At 42.7% G+C, this 17346-nt stretch overlaps 1 protein-coding gene across 3 annotated transcripts in view; it reads left to right on the top strand.

The window, feature by feature from the left end:
• The window catches only part of lamb2 (laminin, beta 2 (laminin S)), a 200720-nt gene that overhangs the window by 69041 nt on the left and 114333 nt on the right, over positions 1-17346 (top strand). For all 3 annotated transcript variants that reach the window (XM_051921147.1, XM_051921148.1, XM_051921149.1), the window contains one exon: positions 9392-9527. In XM_051921147.1, coding sequence (XP_051777107.1) covers positions 9392-9527 — 136 coding nt within the window. The remainder of the gene's footprint in view (positions 1-9391; positions 9528-17346) is intronic.

Here is a 17346-nt window from a genome sequence, read left to right as displayed (position 1 = left end):
CCCATTGCAGAACACACTCATGTAGACATCCACACTGGGCCAGTTTACACCCCAGAGTTAGTCTAGTCAGCACCTCTTTGGGATATGAGAACAAACTCAAGTGCTGGTAGGAAAACCCACAAGGGCGCAAGGGAACATGCAAATTCTACATAGGCAGCAATCTAGATTGGAACTTAAAACCCGAGTCTCCTGATCAGTCCTGTTTAGAAACACAATCACTCACTGGGAAATTTATTAGAAACCTGTACATCTTCTTATCCATGCAGCTATCTAATCAGCCAATCATGTGGCAGCCATGCAGTGCACATTAACATGCAAATAAAGGTAAAGAGGTTTAGTTAATGTTCACATCAAACACCAGAATGGAGAAAAAATGTGAAATCCAAAGTGGCATGATTGTTGGTGCCAGACAACTGCTTTGAGTGCTTCTGTAACTGTTGTTCTCCTAGAATTTCACGCATAACAGTTTACTCAGAGTGGTGTGAAAAACAAAAACAAAAAAAAAAACACCCAGTGAGTAGCAGTTCTGCAGATGGAAACATCTTATTGATGAGGAGGGTCAGAGGACAATGGCTGGACTGGTTCAAGCAGGCAGAAAGGTTACTCAGATAACCACTCTGTACAACTGTAGTGAACAGAAAAGCCCCTCAGCATGCACAACATAAATGTTGAACCTTAAGATTGACGGACTATGACAGCAGAAGACCACACCAGGTTCCACACCTTTCAGCCAAGTATAAAAAGCTGAGGCTGCAGCGGGCACAGGCTCACCAAAACTGGCCAGTTGAAGCCTGGTCTGATGAATGTCAATTTCTGCTCAGACACACAGATGGCAGTGTCAGAATTTGGTGCTGTCGTGTGTCCAGGCTGGTGGTGGTGTTGAATGGTTTGGGGAATGCTTTTTTGGAGCACTTTAGTACCAGTCAATTAGTGCTTGAACATCTTTGCCTATTTTTGTATTGTTGATGACCATGTGCATCCCTTCATTGACACAATTTACCCATCTTGTAATGGCTGTTTCCATTATGGTAGCGCACCATGTCTCAAAGTAAAAGTCGTCTCAAACTTCTTCTTTGACTTCTTGACACGTCAGAAGTCCACCGCCAGTTCATTTGTTTCGTTTGCTGTTGAGTTGCAGGTTGTTCTTAAGAAGTCCTAAGTGACTTCCCTGTACTCTGATTTATCTCCTTTATTAATTCAAACTATGATGGACAAGTCATCTGGTATTGTGCTGGACGTTTGCTGTGTAGAAGGTAAGCAGAAAAAAGACAGGACAGGTCCATGAGGTGCTCCAGTATTACACACCACCATTTCAGACACACAGTCCCTCGGCAACACAGCCGGCTGTCTGTTGGTCAGGTAGTCCATGATCCAAGAGATTGTGAGAGCATCAAGATTCAAAGCCTTGAGCTTTTTCCCCAGTCAATGAGGCAGAATGGTGTTAAAAGCACTGGAAAAATCAAAGAATAAGATCCTGACTGTGGTGCCTGCTTTGTCCAAATGGGAGTAGGCTCTGTGGAGCATGTAGATGAGAGCATCCTCCACACCTATATGTGCCTGATAGGCAAACTACATCCAAATCTTCTGAAAAAGGGGTTCTGTCTGTTTTAGGACCAGCCTCTCAAAGGTCTTCATGATGTGTGATGTAAGAGCAACTGGTCTGAAGTCCTTGGAACCACTGGAATGCACTTTATTTGGCACAAGGACCATGCAGGTTGTTTTCCACACCTGGAGACACACAATCCAGGGAGTGGAGGGGGCCCGAGACCACAGGTGTGATGTCATTGTAGGTCATGCAGAGTACAGATGGCAGTTGAGATGGCACACAAAGGCTAGCAGTGTTGGGGAAGGTTTGGACTGACAAGAACAAGTCCAACCTGTTGAAGAACTGGTTCAGTTCATTAGCTCTTGCTCCCTTCCTCTGTATGTTTAACAGCCTGCTTGTAGCCAGTGATAGTCCTCATCCCGTTTTTACACTTCCTTCCCTTCCCCTGTTGTTTTATTGTAACTTGTGCTTAAGTTTGTCTCTGTCCCCTCACAGAGCTGCTTCTTCAGTTCTGACTACACCCACTTGCTTTCATCCTCTTCTCCAGGCGTGAATGTTCTCTTCTTCATATTCAGTAGGGTTTCAGTTCTTTTGTGATCCATGGCTTGTTGTTGGACTGTTGTCTTAATGAGGACTGTGTTATCCACACAAAACTTGATGTCTGTGATACAATGGCTCTTGTCCTCAATGTCCTCGTCTTGTGACTCATACAGCATATTCCAATCAGTGTTTTGAAGTGCATCCTTCAGAGCTTCCTCAGCCTCAGTTGTCCATACCTACACTGTCCTGGTGGTGGCTGGAAACCTTTAAAAAATGTTTTTATGTGGATGTATGAGCGGTTCAAAATTATGGTCCAATTGGCCTAAAGGTGGCAAAGCAACACACACACACACACACACACACACACATACTTGCTGGTGCCAAATAGCCTAACTTGCACATCATTAGGATGTGGGAGGAAAGCCTGAGTACTGAAGAACAATTCAGGCAGACATAGACAATGACCAGGCGCAGGATTCTGACTCAAGACCCCAGATCTGAGGAGAGCAGCAGGAACCGTGGTGCTGTTGTGACACCCCAGTTCAATTAGACAGTACACCAAATAATGTGGGCCATTGACTCTGCAGAAATCCCCTATAAGAGCATATTGATGTAATGCCTACTCTTACTCTTCATGAGGTGTGCTAATGTGTAGTGTGAAAAGGCAGTGCACTCTAAGGGTGACATCCATTTTTATATTCGAACAGAAAAAACAGCACCCACAGATTAAACTGACAGTAGTGATGAGCAAACCCCGCTGAATTTGCTTCACCTTGAGTTTGGCGAAATTGCGGAAATGTTAGTGAACTTCGCCAAACTCAGCGAAATGAATTGAAGTCCACAGAGAAAGAGAAATGGAATTTGTTTTAAATGGATTATAATGGTGCACTGGTCTTTTAAGTGACCCTGGCGGCTAAGGAAGTGTCTTGTCAACTGTACTGAACCGATAAATGTGACCAAAAATGTTATCTGAGTTGTGAGGCAGCACTGCTAACCACTGTGCTACCATGCCTCCCTGAGACACTTTCAAAGACAAATCAAAGGAGCCACAAAAACCCGTATATTGTTCCTGGCTGCAAATGGATAGAAAATGTTGTGCAGATGTGTACAGGTTTGATTGCAAAACAGAACTGAATCAATGAGGCAAAGATGGCGGCTTTAAGGGAGAGTAGAAGAAGTGACATCAGCGGGGCCGAAACTGAAAGTGTCGTCATCAGGGCTGGAACCCGGAAGTGACATCATCAGAAGTGACATCACCAGGTCCAGGTGGAATTTCCCGTAACTGGTCTGCAGTGGAAATAGAGAAAGGATTAGTACACTTCACCACCCCCTGGTCTAGCATGTAATTGCCCTCATTCAGAACCTTTAGCTGCCTCCCATGTGCATGTGTGTGACAATACAATTAATTGAATTAAATATTACAACAGTAAAGTTTCTTGCAGTGGCAGACAGATAACATGAATTCATTAAATCTTGCCCCTCACAGATTCGATAGCAGATACTTCTTCTCAGCAGTCCGAGGCTACCGGATTGGACCTCCTCCACTCTTAGCTTGTGCATACAAATTCTGTCCATAAAACATATGAACAGAAGGGATAGGCTCATGTATTACACACAGGTCACATACAGTACATGTCCATACAAAAAGACACAAATACACAGACACCGTTTCGTTCTGCATATATGTTTTGTATTTAAATGTACTCAAATGTTTTCTGGTAATTTTTAAGCCCACAATCCGTGTTATATACTGCTCTATTCCAACACTGGCTGCTACAGCTCTGTGATGTCTCGCAAGCTTTGCAAAGCCTCATGGGATGCTGGGACAAAAAATCCTCTAAGCCAGGGGTGTCGAACTTCAGGCCTGGACGGCCACGGTGGCTGCAGGTTTTCATTCTAACCCTTTTCCTAATCAGTGACCAGTTTTCACTGCTAATTAAACTCCTTTTCCTTCATTTTAATAGCTCTGTTTTTAAGGATTCAGTCCTCTGAATTTATTCCTTTCTTCATTAAATGACAGCCAAACAGAAATGAGATGTGAAACGAGCCGACAGATGACCAGCTAAACTGGGATTTCAAACTCCAACCAAATTCATTCCGACCAGTCTCATAATGAGAAGCCAATTCTTGCTGTTAATTAAACCTGTTATTTAATTCCATGGCTTGTTGCTGCTCTCATTCTGCCACAGCAGATATTTCCAAAACTGTTGATTTTCTGTTTTTTCTAAGAACATCATCAAAATGTTATGGTGACCTGAGTAGATCAGCCTTACTGAAACCTTCACCTTTCTTTAATTTCAGATATTGTGTGATGGGCACAGGTGAGCTGGTCATGTGGCGCCTAGTTTTGTGTCTCATTATTGTTTGGCTGCTAATTAAGGTAAAAGAGACAATTAAGGGGTCTGAATCAAGTTAATTAAAACTAAGGCAAAAGAAGTTAATTAGCAGCAAAAACGGCTCACTAATGAAGAAGGTGGTTAGAATGAAAACCTGCAGCCACTGCGGCCCTCCAGGACCGGAGTTCGACACCCGTGCTCTAAGCTGTCTGTATAACTAATTTACAGGAAAATACTGAGCGAACAAAGTCACTGATGAACACAACACATTTATTGCTAATAATGCCTTGGTAAATTTTGCCAATCAGTCGTTTTTTTGAGCGACTCCTTTTTTCTAGACTTACATTAAAGCAATTTTGAAGTATTTGGCTAATTTAGGTTTCATTTTATAGTAGACTTTCATAGTGAATATCATTCCAAAGCAATTTACAAGTGCAGAGCTACATTACCATTGTTATCTTGAACATTTCTTACAGTGGTCATATTGGGTGATCTTCTCCAGAGGTCAGTGGCAGGAACTGAGCTGACAACCTTCTTGTCTTCAAGCCCACCCACCAGGCCACACTGCCTTGATTTAGTGCGCTTCAAAGGTCACACACTGCTGGTCAGGCACTGAGCTCTTTTTAGCTCTAAAGGTCTTCAAATTCATTTTGCAGCCTTTTCAGAGATCATAGAATGCTTTTCAGTCTCTCCGTGGCAGAATATTTGAAAGACTTGGTGGGCTGGTTATGTACAGCTTGTCTGAAAAATTTCAATGAAATGTATTCATTAATCTATTTTCCAAAATTGCTTTGTTCATCACAGGGTTATAGGGAATCAGAATTTATTCCAGCATCATTTTTTGCAAGTCAGAAATCAACACGTATCCATTGGAAAGCCAATACCCAAAATGTCTGCTAATTTAGAGTCAGCAAGGCCCCTAGCATGCATATCTTTGATACAACCAAAGAAAATCCACATGGACACAGGAACAACAGGTAAACGTCGAGCAAAGTGACCATATTGGAATTGAGCATAGGTCCTGGGAAATGTCAAGAGGATGAATTTCCACCCTACTTGGGTTTTAGTTAGACCAAAAATACCCAATGTGCCTCAGAGGGTCTGTCATCTTCACATACTGCTGACGGCTGGAGGAACAGCTGAGTGTCAGGTGTTTGCGGAGCAGACTTGCATGTTTGTTCTTGGAGTGCTGACTGTAGAAGAATATGCAGAAATCGTCACAGAGTCCATTTCACAATGTGGACAACTCAAAGTGGTATCTTTTATAAAAATAAAATTGAGTACAGAACTGTACATACAACAAGATGAGTTAAAAACATTCCACTTTTGTCTCAAAACTTAACTTGAAACATGGTGGAATGGAAGGAATAGAACATTTAGGTCTTCATCTGTTTATTTTGTTAACCATTTTTTGCACCATTTATATTGAAGAAAAGTATGGAAATATAATGTTCTGCTGTCCTGTCCAACTTCGCTTCCAGTCTTTTAACCTGATTCTACTGGGAAAGGTTTTGGCATCCCACTCGTTTCTAGTAGGCAGGTCTGATTTAGAAAATGGATGGGTGGATGGAAAGGATTAACAGAGAACTTTTCATTCTTCTTGAGCTTAGATAGTACAGTTAGGACCTACACTCTGGAAAATGTCTATAGCTTACCACAACGCTCATCAGGAAACAGAAAAAAAAACAGAAATTGAATGAATGATGGGTGTGAATTTGTTGGATGTAAAAAAAAACGTTATCAACAGGAGAATCCTGTCAGCTGAACTTATTGTGGATCCTTTATAGTCAAACACTGCGTAGAAGATCAATAGAGGATAAAGAGTGCTTGGCGTAAGATATCTATTAATAAAGAACTTTGATAAATAAAACAAAATATTGGTATACAAGAAATAATGCTTTAAATAAATGCACAACATTCATGATTATTTAAACCTATGAAATTTACATTAAAAAAAATCAATAAGGTTCAAACCAAACAAACAAAAAGAACTTAATGAGACGTATTTAAGAACAAGGGCAAGGGTCATTTATTACACACAGTTCACCTGCAATCCATACACAACGACATTACCTTTCGAGTGCAAATACATTGACAGAAAAACACATTTCCTTTTTAAACATGCACAGATTTTGTATGTTTTATGTTTGAATGTGTTGGACAGTTTTACATTATTTTTTTTAGCTTACCGGTGTAACCGTTCTTTGTCAAAATCCATACCAGAAATAGAATTTCATTTAGTATAAGGGATCGACCGGCATTTCGCCCACTCCTAGTGCTAAGTCATACTATGTACTGTACTTCTTCATGTGATGCAGAGAAATGGTGGGGGGGGGGGCAGCACTAGGGTGGTGGTCCCCATTTTTAAGAAAGTGAACCAAAGGGTGTGTTCTGGAAAGGATTAAGGAAGGATTCTGGAAAGAAGGATTTGGCTGTTGATTCAGGAGGAACACCACAGATTTCACTTTGGGTGCGTGGAACACTGGACCAGCACTTTGCCCCCACGAGAATTCTGAAGGGTTCACAAGAGCATGCTCAGTCAGTCCCTATGTGTTTTGTGGACTTGGAAAATGCATTTCACCGTGTCTACTGGGGAAGGGGACCTTTCGGGAGTGCTTTGGGGGAATAGTATCGGGTACCAAGCCAGCTATTGCAGGCTATTCAGTCCCTGTACAGCTAGAGCAAAATGTTGGTTCGCATTGCCAATGATAATTCAGGCACGTTCCTGGTGGGTCTGAGACCTTTATTTTTTTATGGACAGAATTTGTAGGCACAAGCAAAGTGTGGAGGAGGCCCAGTTCGGTGGCCTCAGGATCGTGTCTCAGTTTCTTTCAGATGATGTGGTCCTGTTGGCTTCATTCTTGCTGTAACCTTAGACAAGCACTGGGGCAGTTTACTGCTGAGTGTGAAGTAGCCAGGATGAGGATATGCACCACCAAGTACAGTACAGTGGGTACAGTGCCCACTCTGGGTTGGGGATGGAGTGCTGCCTCTAGCCAAGGAGTTTAAGTATTTTGTGATCTTCTTCACTTGTGAGGGACAAAGAGAACTGTAGTAACGATCAGTCATGGTGAAGAAGGAGTTGAGCCGAAAGACAAAGCTCTTGATTTACTGGTCGATCTACATTCCTATCCTTACCTATGGTCAGGAGCTTTGGGTTGTGACGGAAAGAACTAGATTGTGGATACAGGAAGCAGAAATGAGTTTACTTGCAGAGTGTCTGGACTCATCCTTAAAGATAGGTTGAGAAGTTTAGACACTGGAGAGGAGCTCAAAACAGAACTTCTCCACTTTGAAAGGAGTTAGTTGAAGTGGTTCAGGCATCTGATTAGGATGTCATGGGGAGATGTTTCAGGCATGTCCAACTGAGAGGAGACCTTGGGGCAGATCCAGGACACGCTGTAGAGATTATTTCTCTTCTGTGTATTCCCAGAGGAGGTGGAGGAGTTTGTGGGGGAAAAAGGAACATCTGGGTGTAATTGCTTGGACAGCTGCCTCCGTGACTCGGACCCGGATAAGTGGCCGAAAATAGATAGAATGAAATGGACTGAAAAAAAGATGGCAGATTGGCTTGTTACACCCAATAGGACTAAAGATGTCTTGAAGCCCTCTTGCACAACAATATACTGAAGCCCATTGTAGTCAGTCTGGATCAGTCTCTTTTTCACGGCTACAGCGATTTGAAAGACACCAATCCAAAGAAAAGAGTGAAATGTAACTTTTTCTTAGGCTGTGCTCACTGATCTCACCAGCAGTCAGTGCAGGATTTACGTATAAGCTACACAAGCTATAGCTTAGGGCCCCCGCCTTCTTGGGGGCCCCCAAAACAAATTGTCCGAGTGAGCAATTGTCATATATACTTAAATATACTACAGCATTATTTGTCCCAATCAGGCCCGGCCTTAGGCATAGGCGAAGTAGGCGACCGCCTAGGGCCCCGGATCGACTCCTTGGTCTAATTTTCACGCATTTCACAGAGCTTCCAGGGGGGGCTCCGCCCCCCCCTTTCACCTAGGGCCCCATAATACCTAAGACCGGGCCTGCCAGCAGTAAAGGAGTGTTGTGACTTCAGCCCTTGATCTTCTCAAATGGCCGCTTTTTAACACCCAGTCTGCTTTCCACATTTTTTTATCACCTCTAAATTTGTTCTCCATTTCATGGGCCCCTCATCAACTAAGTGACTTTTCTGCTTAACTCTTTTTCAGATACGCACCAAAATAAAAATCTAAAACAGAAACATTTTGTTTTATTTTTAGTATGAAGTGAATGGTTTGCATAAATATGTTGTTCTATTTTTACATTTAGTTTATGGTGGACTGAAGTGACCAACCGGCAGAGTTAAAGGAGGGCCTGAGAGGCACCGTGTGGGAGTGGTGACTTCATTGTTGCCCTTTTTAGCAGGCTCACATTGGGCTTTGTTATATATACAAACTCTGGAAATTGCCGGCCATTAGTCCTCCATCAGTTCAGTGATAGTCCCAAAGCTTAGACACAGCAGCTCTGCCAGTACATTTCAATAATTGTTTTTTTTATCTGTTCCAGGAACACAGAGCACTTGTGCAGTGGCCTTTCAAATGGCTACTGATGCATTAACACACATAATTCTTGGGATTTTTGTTTATTATGAGTCTCCACTGTGAGTCAGTAATGATCATACTCATGATTTTTGGCAGATTTTCTGAGCAAGATTAAGGTTACGCTTTAGGAATAGAAAGTTTTGTTCAGTCTGAAAGAATTCACAGAATTACAGGGAATTAAAGGGCCCTGACTCATAAAGGCATGCATGTTCAGTGAAAGCAGATGCAGGTTTAACTGAGTTGACCTTTGTTAAAAAAAAGATCTCTAGGTATACAGAGCATCATTTCTGACAGTTGTGATGTATAATCCTGCAATAGCTCACATTGCAGTTTGCTTCAGCTGAGATTTTTAAACTAAGATTGTCCACTTGTGTTCCTTTTCTATCAAAAAGGATGAGAAGAAGTGTTTTCAGTGTGACTCTCGACACCCCTATGATCCTGTGTACAATCACATCAGCCATCGAATTGAAAACGTCATCACCACGTTCAAGGAGCATCGCAAGAAGTCTTGGTGGCAGTCAGAGAATGGTAAAGTATAAATGACCTGTTGGCTCTTCCATTTTGTATTTTTTTGTAGCTACTTAATATAGAGTAGCAGTTGAAGCACAGCAGGACCCTCTGGAAAGTCTGTTACATTGAAGCACACTTCCTGTGGCATGTTTGGAAGGTGAGAGTTGAGAATCTGGAGTTCATATGACTGACTTATTCTAAATGACAGATGCAGCATGGATTTTAATTGTACACCCTGGGCGTGCTGGAGTGTAATACAGGCCAGTTTGTAGCGAGTTCCTCTTAACGTAAGATGAGGAGCCCGGCACACACAAGAATCTCCTACTCTTAGGAAGAAAATAATTATATCGGAACTGAACCAGACGGAACCTTAGCCTCAAGTTGATCCCCTTGGATGGAGGTAAATAAAAAAATAAATAAAATAACCACCCGAACAATTAAGTCAATTAAACAAACAAGAATATATATTATAAACACCCAAACAGAACTATAATCAACCTTTAACAAATCCTGAACAAACCCAGACCAAGTAAACAGATACTAATCACTACGACCACCCCCATGAACCCCCCCTTTATAATGCACTTCCCAAAAAACGTTAAAACAGAAAAGGAAACGAGACAAGAATAATAACAAAAAAAAAGAAATATGACCACTTACAGACAGCACAAAAATATTCACATCACATACATATATATACATTTATATACATATATAAATTAGACATGCTCTCCCTACGCATTCCTCAGTCCCTTTAAGGGTTCATTTATACTTCACGCTCAGAACGCGTATGCGCCCGCATCATGGCTGCCATGCGTTCTGAGCGTTCATTTGATGCGTCCTCTGAGCAGGTCCTCAGAAATTAACGCGACGCGTGCGCATGTTGCAGTACCAGCAAAAAGTCGGGGGGCGCAGTGTGCTAAAAGTTGGAATGTGACGTCTGAGTCTCTGGTTACTATCTACATGTGACAGAAAGCCGCTTTGCGGATGCTACGAGATTGGCGTGCGCGCTTCAATATTTGATAAATGGTTCGATGTGGTGAAGCAAAATGCTGACATACAGATGTATTCATGGTGCTTTTATATTCAAGCGTCGCATATTCCCGATCGTAATGACACGATACATTTTAAAATTCTCACATACCGTCTTCTGTGCCGTCTTTTTTTCTAGAGATTCCTCCGGTACTGACAGCAGTGGCAAACAGCAAGAGATCGCTACACTGAACACATTAAATGTATGATATTCCAACTCTCTGCACATTTTGAATCTTTAGATTTATACTTGATATCACTTTCATGATGAAAAGCATTAAAGTATGTATATTACATTTTACAGATAAATCGGTAATTTCGTTTAAATAATGAATACTGTTAATAATTACACACATGGAGGTGACACAGTGGTGGAGCGTTAGCACTGCTGTCTTGCAGGGAGTCACATCGCTGATATTCCCTGCCTTGTGTTTTCATGTTTTCCTGCTGGGTTTCCTCAGTGTGCTCCAGTTTCCTTCCAAAGATATGCAGATTTAGGGATTTGGTGCCGCTAAAATGACGCTAGTGTATGTGTGTGCTTGTATTCACCTTGAGTTGAGCCGAGGCATCGTCCAGGGATTGTTTCTCACTCGTGCCCAATGCTTGCTGGAATGGACACATCCCTGGATTTAATCAATAAACATCCTTTTCAGAGATATGACTGTAAGGTGTCATCGGAATTTAATGGGTGTTCTAGGCAATTCACAACACAGAGAAGCCGAACATGTTCTCACCGTGATAATATCTCGCACTGCCAGCACTTCAGATTTACGTAAAGTACGCGTGCAAGTATAAACACTTCAACGCTTGCGTAGCAGGAGCGTCTGCTGCAGCATTCGTCACGTCGCGTGAAGTATAGCTCCGGCCTTAGACCGAATTTTGATTTGGCTTTGGATCCAAAACGGGCTGGGAACTCCACAAATAAATCAAGCGTACTAGTCAAATATCCCACTGACTTGTTTGCTTTCTGCAGATGTGGATAGCGCTTTGAGTACTGAGAAAAGCACTATATAAATGTAATGAATTATTATTATTATTATTATTATATGAAAGAAGCGTTCTCACCGGCTTGGAGACAACTCTTATCTTGAATGCTGAAGTCCGCCTCACCTGGGTGTAATGGCGTTAACGTCCCTCCATGGAAGATGCAAGCGTCACAAATAAAAGGCAAAGCCGTGCACTCCGATGACCTTCCCTGGTCAGCCAGCACTCTTTCTTTTTCCGTGCGCCTGAACCGATCTAGCTACGGAGCATTCCTTGCCTTACAGATCGCTTCTTTTCTTATCCGCTTTTCCAGCTCCTTCTCAAGCAATCCTTTCTTTTCAAAATGCACACCTTCTTGTCCTTTTGAAGTCGGTTCTCCTTCTTACGACACACACCAGCGCGTTTATGCAAGGACCCACAGGCGTGGATTGGCCCCCTGCTCCCCTTAAAGTGATATCCTTAAAATACTCATTCCCTTTGACATATATTCCAAAGAGAGCAAGCGGCAGAAACAGAAAAAGTATATAAAATATGTAGCAACCACTACAAGTTTTCCATTTTGTCTGGGTATCTAGATATTTTAATTAAGACGAAGAGGACAAAATTAAACACTGGGGCACCACCCTGGTGTAACAAAAGTTGTTGAAGTGATTAAATGAAAAGAACTAAAGGCAATGTGGCCACAGCCACACTCAGGTGCTGCCATGAACTGCAGACTTTGTGTCCTGATAAGGAGTCTGATTCCTTCAGTCACGGGTCCATAAGTAAATGACCATCTCCTGTCGTCGGACAGTTTATATGCTGAGCAACCAACAACAGGTAGGATGTGATAGAACAAGGTGGGGAGTGATATCAATTGGCTTCCTGGTGTTCTTACATTGCAGAGGATAGTGGAGCAAGTATTAGCTACAGCGCCCCCTGAAGGAGTGGAGTGACATTACTTTTTTGGTAGGGCTCTGAAGGCGTCCCCTATACACTCATGTCTAACAACATATAAAAATCAAGTTTGGGATTTTATTAGGATATCTGGCCACAATTTAAAAGAAAAGATTAATTCATTTGTAGTTGTCCCTGATTAAGTTAAGTCATGCTGTTGCGTTATTGCGCCAAAGTAAAACTAATCCTTGTCAATTACAAAATTTGGAAAGTGAGTTTGTATAAATGAATGTACTCACTGATGGGCTGATATCTCATTTAGGCTTCCTTCTTGCTGTATGACCAATGCCAAACAGATAAGGCTCATGGCCTCTTGCAACCCAGAATTGGACAGAGCAGATTTGAAGATGGATGGATTCGGATGGATGGATGGATGGATGGATGGAGGCGGCATGGTGGCGCAGTGGTAACGCTGCTGCCTTGCAGTTAGGAGACCCGGGTTCGCTTCCCAGGTCCTCCCTGCATGGAGCTTGCATGTTCTCCCCGTGTCTGCATGGGCTTCCTCCCACAGTCCAAAGACATGCAGGTTAGGTTGATTGGCGATTCTAAATTGGCCCTAGTGTGTGCTGGGTGTGTGTGTGTTTGTGTGTGTGTGTGTGTCCTGTGGTGGTCTGGCACCCTGCCCGGGATTGGTTCCCTGCCTTGTGCCCTGTGTTGGCTGGGATTGGCTCCAGCAGAGCCCCGTGACCCTGTGTTCGGATTCAGCAAGTTGGAAACTGGATGGATGGATGGATGAATGGATGGGTAGATGGATGAATAGATGGATGGAAATTACTATTGATTAAAAAAGGTCTGGACAGGGGATTCCATTTGTGATGCTTATTCTCCCTGTACTGTTTGTGCTGTGGTTGAGCACTGAGAAAAGCGCTATATAAATGTAATGAATTATTATTTTATTATTATTGTGGTAAGTCTAGAGGACACGTCCAGTTGTTACATTTCAGCCAGGGTTCTTCTCCTGGCTGGGGTTCAAATGCTGTTTTTTATGTGTTTCTTGCTAATTCTTAATTCCCTTTTTATGAAAATATTGCTTGTTATTTAATTTCTGTGTACCTATGTATTTTATTTTTTGTTTTGTGTGTTTTGTGGGTAGTTCCCAAAGAGGCGTGGCCACCAAGGGACTGCCGTAAGCCTCATACAGGCCTGAGGACAGCCCACAATCCTTTGCGGTTTATTCTGAATGCGCTTACGGTAGTGGTGAGTTTGTGTAGTGATTATTGTTATTGTGCTTTTTGTGATTTTCTGGATTTTTGGCCTCTGTCCTCTGTTTTTTATTATATTCTTTGAATTTGTGTTTTGGGACATTGTTCACCTTAGATTGCCTTTTTCTTTGCAGGCAACCCCTTTTTTGTGCTTTTTGGGCAGTTTGATTATTACAAAGCATCTATGTAAAATAAATCTTTTACATTATAAAGATTCTTCATTGCCCATTTTTGTGACTAGTTTGGGTATTTTGAGCTATTTTTTTACTTTGGAACTCTCGAGTTCATAACACCAGCTATATTTTCATGGATGATTATATGTTTATTTAAAATAACAATAACTTATTTCAGGTATTGTCGGTGGTTTCATCCCATTTACAGTGGATCTGAGAGACACTTGACATTCACATCTCTGCTGTTTTTTCCATATCATAGTAGATGAATGTCGTAGACAAAAGGCTGTCATGAAAAGGTTTTTAAACCAGGTAGTCTCTTTTTATCACATGTCAAGCAAGAACGCAAGGATTTCAGTTAAAGTGCAGGTGTCATGGGTCAATGCTTTCCGGATATATTTGTAATAAAAATATAGGGAAAAAAAGTAAATGACTCCTTCCATATTATCCTTTCATATAGACGTGTAGTGGCATGGAGTGCATGTGAGCTCATTGCATTGCTCAAGGTTGGGAGATGATCCACTTTTGTTAGATTTACAGCTACAAAAGAAAAGAAAGCTAAGCAGGGAGACAGTTCGACATTAACTCTTTTCATGGGCCAAACGTCCCATTTTTACAGGTGTTCACGTACTTGAGAGAGAATTTCATGGTCTAGTAAATTGATACAGATTTTACTTCAAAGGAGCTAACCCTTATATTAAAGAGAAAAGCACTGAGTCCCAAACCCATAGAGTCGCTGAACCAATACAGATGTTAATAATTACAGCGTTTGTTTGTTTTGGTTTGGGTTTTTTCTCTCTCTCTGTTACTTCTCAGTATAAAAGGAAACTCCCTTCAGACTTCCTTAAGCTGTCTCAGTGTGTTGTTATCTGGTTCAGTAGCTCTCACATCCTGGAAATGTTAATCCTGATGTCACCGGAATGTGAAGTAAGGCTGTTTTTAAAAAGTTCATCCTTTTGTGTTCGTGCCCTATAATGAGGCCAGTGGTAAGCTTCCCTCATGAAAGAACACAAACAAAAATAGATAGATAGATAGATGCATAAGGCATTATATAATAGATAGATAGATAGATAGATAGATAGATAGATAGATAGATAGATAGATAGATAGATAGATAGATAGATAGATAGATAGATAGATAGATAGATAGATAGATAGATAGATGACACCATATTGATTGATCTTTATTAACTAATTGATCATTAACTATTGGTTGATATTAATTAACTGAAATAATTCTATCCTTCCATCTTCCCAACCTACTTATCCAGACCAGGATCACAGGGAAGCTGAAGCTTATCTCAGCACACTTCAAACAGGAACTACCCAGAAATTGAACCCAGCAGCACTAACACTGTGCCACTTTGCCACCAAATTAATTCTGCAGAGAGTTAAAAAGTTCAGGGCATATTTAGACAGATTCATAGTTCAGGGCATATTTTGTTATATTTGTAACAGGCATACAAATATTTTATATGACCTCTTGTCTAAATGCCATTCTGGAATGGATCACAAATTGCTCCAGTACACTTTTGAGAACTTGCTCTGTTTTCTTTCTGATGCATTCAAGAAATGCTGGAATTCTTTTAGGCTGAAAAAGTCCACAGCACCGTCACTGTTGCTAAAAGTTGTGTTGTGTCAGAGATACAGAAGATTTAATGGAACTAACCAGATGATAATGGTAGTTATTTTCCAAACCAAAACTGAAACTAGAAATCAGTCGCAAATCTTTCAACAAGAGACAGCTTCTGTAGCCGAGGATCGGACCGCCAAGGTCCCCTGCCTTCGGCTACTACCCAACTCACACTGCACCCGACCTCCTTGGCCCCTCCCATAGGTGGTGAGCCCATGGGAAGGAGGGACCCACGTTGCCTCTTCGGGCTGTGCCCGGCCGAGCCCCACGGGTGCAAGCCCGGCCACCAGGCGTTCGCCATCGAGCCCTACCTCCAGGCCTGGCTCCAGAGGGGGGCCCCGGTGACCCGCGTCCGGGCAAGGGAAAACGCTGTCCAAATTTTTTGTTCATCATAGAAGGTCTTTTGAACTGCACTTTGTCTCATCCCTCACCTAGGACCAGTTTGCCTTGGGTGACCCTACCAGGGGCATAAAGGCCCGGACAACAGAGCTCCTAGGATCATTGGGACACGCAAACCCCTCCACCACGATAAGGTGGCGGTTCGAGGAAGGGACTGATTCTGATTCACCAATTCTGTTCATAACTTTTATGGACAGAATTTCTAGGCGCAGCCAGGGTGTTGAGGGGGTCTGGTTTGGTGGACTCAGGATTGGGTCACTGCTTTTTGCAGATGATGTTGTCCTGTTTGCTTCATCAGGCCATGATCTTCAGCTCTCTCTGGATCGGTTCGCAGCTGAGTGTGAAGCGGCTGGGATGGGAATCAGCACCTCCAAATCCGAGACCATGGTCCTCAGCCGGAAAAGGGTGGAGTGCCCTCTCAGGGTTGGGAGCGAGATCCTGCCTCAAGTGGAGGAGTTCAAGTATCTCGGGGACTTGTTCATGAGTGAGGGAAGAATGGACCGTGAGATCGACAGGCGGATCGGTGCGGCGTCCACAATGATGTGGGCTCTGCATCGGTCTGTCGTGGTGAAAAAGGAGCTGAGCCATAAGGCAAAGCTCTCAATTTACCAGTCGATCTATGTTCCTACCCTCACCTATGGTCATGAGCTATGGGTAGTGACCGAAAGAACGAGATTGTGAATACAAGCGGCTGAAATGAGTTTCCTCTGCAGGGTTTCTGGGCTCTCCCTTAAAGATAGAGTGAGAAGCTCAGTCATCCGGGAGGGGCTCAGAGTAGAGCCGCTGCTCCTCCGCATCGAGAGGAGTCAGATGAGGTGGCTCGGGCATCTGATCTGGATGCCTCCCTGGTGAGGTGTTCCGGGCACATCCAACTGGGAGGAGGCCCCGGGGAAGACCCAGGACACGCTGGAGGTATTATGTCTCCCGGCTGGCCTGGGAACGCCTTGCGATTCTCCCGGAAGAGCTAGAAGAAGTGGCCGGAGAGAGGGAAGTCTGGGCATCTCTGCTCAAGCTGCTGCCCCCGCGTCCCGACCTCGGATAAGCGGGAGACAATGGATGAATGGATGGATGGATCTTTCAACAAAACCATGAAAATTCATGCTAAATAGTAGTTGTAATTCGAAACCCTAAACTTTTTAACTGGCGATCATAAATTGTAAACATACCTGTCAACATGTAGAGATTTATCTGTAACCTTGAGTGACCTTCTAATGCCCAAGGTGACCTTTATGCTGGTGGCGCAGTGATGTCACTTTACTGACAAAGAAAAAGACAGTTTTTTATTGAAAAGGAATCAGGAGATGAGAGGTATTTGAGATGTCAAGCCAAAGTCATCAATAAAGGTCTAGCCCAGGGGTAGGCAACGTCGGTCCTGGAGTGCCACAGTATGTGCAGGTTTTTGTTCCAACCCAGTTCCTTAACGAGAACTCAATTATTGATGATGAAGCACATATTGCTTAAGTGACATTTTAATGCTT

The sequence above is a fragment of the Erpetoichthys calabaricus genome, chromosome 18 (genome assembly GCF_900747795.2).
Source record: "Erpetoichthys calabaricus chromosome 18, fErpCal1.3, whole genome shotgun sequence".
Lineage (NCBI taxonomy): Eukaryota > Metazoa > Chordata > Cladistia > Polypteriformes > Polypteridae > Erpetoichthys > Erpetoichthys calabaricus.
The sequence above is the reverse complement of the archived record's forward strand: the minus strand, read 5'-3'. Positions and strand labels throughout refer to the sequence as shown.